The following is a 3757-nucleotide window of genomic DNA, read 5'->3' on the forward strand; positions in this document are numbered from 1 at the left end:
TGCACAAAACCTGTTTTGCTTTTCAGTTCCAAACCTTAAAACTAAAATATCCCCGATCCTTTTAAGGCTTCTTTTAAATTCTCCACGTTGGGCTGAAAATCCCGTTTCCGAGCACTGGGCTGGTGGGATCCCAGAAAGGTTCTGACGTGGCTTTTGTAACATTTGATTTTATATTTTCTGCCCCTCTTTCGCTCCCCGTTGGTTTGTTTTTTTTTGTTTTCCCCAGAATCATCCAAAGTTGTTCCCCAACACTGGAAAATTAATTGGGAAGTTGCCCAGGTTTTCCCCACAAAAAAAAAAAAAAAAAAAAGGTTTCTGGATTTTAATTTGAGGAGTTTTCCTTGGTTTTTTTGTTGTTTTTTTTTGAACCAAACGAACTTTTCCAGGGGATTTAACAGCGATCAAACATCGGCGTCGACGAGGAGAAAACGCAGGAATTCGTCAGAGGAGAGGGGGGAAAAAAAAATCCCCGGAAACCAACCAAAAAAATTCCACACAGGGAAGGAACCGAAACTTTCCCGGGAATATCAAGTGCAAAAGGCAAATGCACTCCAGTTCTCCCTCCACATTCCCAACCCAAACCGGCCTGGAATGAACAGAAACCTTCCAGAACTTCACCCCCAACTCCCCCTCCCTCCCTCCATCCCCTCCTAGTTCTTCAGATCCCTTTGGAAGATTGGAATTCCGGGGCTTTACGCCCAGCAAACGAATCCCAGTCTGGAAAACGAGGAGGGTTTTCGAGGCGAAAAAAACCCCTTAAATCTCGATCTTCGCCCAGCAGGGAAAAGGGGGGAAGGGGGAAAAAGGCTGGAATTCTGTCACTACGCCGCGGGCAGATCCGAGGGGGGGACGACCCGAGGGAATTCTTGGCTTCAAGTTTCGATCTCCCGGCGACTGCTACGAAAATAAACTCGGCTCCGACGGAAGCCCCTGCCCCTCTTATATATAGATATATAGATTATATATATATATAGACTTTCCCAAATAATTCTCATCATCATCATCATCAGCACTCCCTTCCAGCACTGATATGCAAACAGCAAGGCATAAGGCATGGAATTCTGCCGCTTCCATTCGACTGGAAACCCGGGAGAAGCGCGAAGGAGGAGGGACGGGGAACGAAAACCGACCAAACCGGACCCGAGGGGATTTTTGGGATCAACCAAAACTCTCCCCCTAAAGCTCCACCCGGAGCGGGATGGTGATGGACAGAGGAGCATGCTCGGGATGCCCTGGAAGAACTCGGAAGGGATCACAAATTCCCCCCCCCAAAACGTGCTGGGAACGGCCGGAATTCCCGGCGGGAATCACCAGAGGGAGGATCTGCCGGCGCCTCCCGCTCTCTCCCTGATTGCATGCAGCTCCTGGGATTCCTATTCTTTCGAGTAATATTCCTCCAAACAAACAACAACAACAACAACAACAAGAGAAACAAAAAAAAAAAAAAAACCAAAAAAAAAAAAAAAAAAAAAGAGAGAAACCAAAACCCCTCCAAAAGGAAAATTATCCCAAACACGGTTTCACTTCGGAGTCTCCGGGAACGTAGGAAAGGCCCAACTGCTCTTCGCTGAATTAGAAAGACCCAACAAAGGTTTTGTCTAGTCAGTAAATTAGGTTTTTAAACTACCAACGGTTCCAAAGTCTATTCCAAAACAGAATCCAACAAAAGTGAGAGACTCCTGCGTGGTTCCCACCTACCAGGCAAGTTTTGGTGGCAGCCAATCCCTTGGGAAAAGGACCGTGCTCAACTGGAATCGGAGTCCGCGCTCATTTATCGTTAGCTCGTCACCACCAGAAGGGGATTTCGGGAATATCGGGATGTGTAGACTCCCTTCCTGGCTGGAGGAGGGGCAGGGAAGAGGAGCAGCCACGAACTCGGCTCACTAAATGCAGGATGGGGCTGGAATTCCTCCCTCCTGGCCCCCGAATTCCACGCTGGAGCGCGGCCCGGCGCTTGTCGCCCGGGTTTGTCGCCGGGAACGAACCCAAAGGCGGAGAGAAGTCACTGAGTCCTTTGTGCTGGTGACGGAAAAATCCAAACTAAATACAGAAAGCCAAAAAAACCCGAAGGAATCCTTCCCCTCCCTGCCAGCCTCCGTCGGAACCCGGGACCCGCGGGGGTCACTCCTCTCGGCAGGGACGGCGGCACTCGGTGGGATGAGGAGTGGTCTTCTTGCATCCTAGAAAGCCTGGGGCGTATCCAGCTGGGATTAAAGCAGATTCCACGGAACTGTGGTATAAAAAGGATGGCAGAAACAGGACAAGTCTCGCCGGGCATTATTTCCACGTGGCCGACTGTGGGATGGAGCGGGGCGGGATCATATCCAGGAGATACTCGCGCTGCCGGTCCACGGCCGAGGCCGATTTGTGCACGGCTAAGCTGGGACTGACGAAGGGCAAAGCCCCGCCTGGGCATCGGGGAGGAGAAGGGAGAACAGGAGTCATGGAATGACACGGACACGAGGCACAGCAGGGGCAAAGCCCACCCCTGATCCCCGTGGGAATGGGGCGCTCCGGGCACGGATCATCCCCGGGACCGACACCTTCAGGAGGTGGGAGCTCCCAAAATCATCTCAACAAACAGAGGGAGATTTTGGGACCAGAGATGAGGATCTGAACTCTCTGGAAGGAGGATCTGAGCTCTCTGGAAGGAGCATCTGAACTCTCTGGAATGAGGATCTGAACTTTCAGGAAGGAGGATCTAAACTCTCTGGAATGAGGATCTGAGCTCTCTGGAATGAGGATCTGAACTCTGGAAGGAGGATCTGAACTTTCAGGAAGGAGGATCTAAACTCTCTGGAATGAGGATCTGAACTCTGGAAGGAGGATCTGAACTTTCAGGAAGGAGGATCTAAACTCTCTGGAATGAGGATCTGAGCTCTCTGGAATGAGGATCTGAACTCTCTGGAATGAGGATCTGAACTCTCTGGAATGAGGATCTGAGCTCTCTGGAAGGAGGATCTGAACTCTCTGGAAGGAGGATCTGAGCTCTCTGGAATGCAATTACATCTTAACCGATCGATTAAACTGTCAGGAATGAGAGAATCCCGGGAAATCCACCACTGCTGGGCAGGAGGGATCACAAAGGAGCCGTTTGCTCCAGTGGTTCCTTCTTGGAAATGCTGGAATTAACATTTAGGTAAACAAATGACTCTTCTCAAGTCATGTTCTTATGTAAAAACACATAAAAAAGGTTGGGTTAGAATTTATGATTTCCATTTGTTCAAAGAACAGCTTCGGTGATCCCAGATCCTGAGGATATTGGGAACATTCCCATGGGAATTTGAAATATCCCAATGGGAATTTCAACACAGGCCCACTTATTTACTGGGTGTTACTTCCAGCAAAGAGAAAACATTGGTCAAAAACGAAAGGATTTAATGAAACCCCCAGAAATGAAGGACAAACCCCCGGGGTGCTGGATGGGCACAGGGACTCCGGGATCACCGGCTGGGCTTCAGATCCCTTCAGCTGAGCCATGAACGTGGAAAACAGGAGGGTTTGTTTGGTTTCACCTCCTGGTGGCCCCCTTGGATGGGGACAAACCACCCCAAGGGCAACGATCCCAAGAGTTGATGCTCAGCGTCCTCATTTCTCCGGGCAGGAAACCCCACTGGGAAAGGGATCCCGGAGGGAAAACGGCCCTTCCCTGAGCCCTGGGAATGCTGGGCAGGGAGCACAGGGAGAGGAGGCTCCAGGGGAGCCCTTCCCCATGCTCAGGGGGACCCTTACCCGTGCTCAGGGGACCCTTCCCTGT

General features: G+C 50.6%; 1 protein-coding gene across 1 annotated transcript in view; it reads right to left on the bottom strand.

Annotated features, from left to right (window-relative positions):
- Nucleotides 1-1592: 1592 nt before the first annotated feature.
- LOC103760952 (transcriptional repressor p66-alpha) overlaps nucleotides 1593-3757 on the bottom strand; it is an 18692-nt gene continuing 16527 nt past the window's right edge. Inside the window, exon 6 of the mRNA XM_029958628.1 lies at nucleotides 1593-2559. Coding sequence (XP_029814488.1) covers nucleotides 2278-2559 — 282 coding nt within the window. The 3' untranslated portion in view covers nucleotides 1593-2277. The remainder of the gene's footprint in view (nucleotides 2560-3757) is intronic.

Source organism: Manacus vitellinus, unplaced genomic scaffold, assembly GCF_001715985.3.
Source record: "Manacus vitellinus isolate BGI_N305 unplaced genomic scaffold, ASM171598v3 scaffold_161_pilon, whole genome shotgun sequence".
Classification (NCBI taxonomy): Eukaryota; Metazoa; Chordata; class Aves; order Passeriformes; family Pipridae; genus Manacus; species Manacus vitellinus.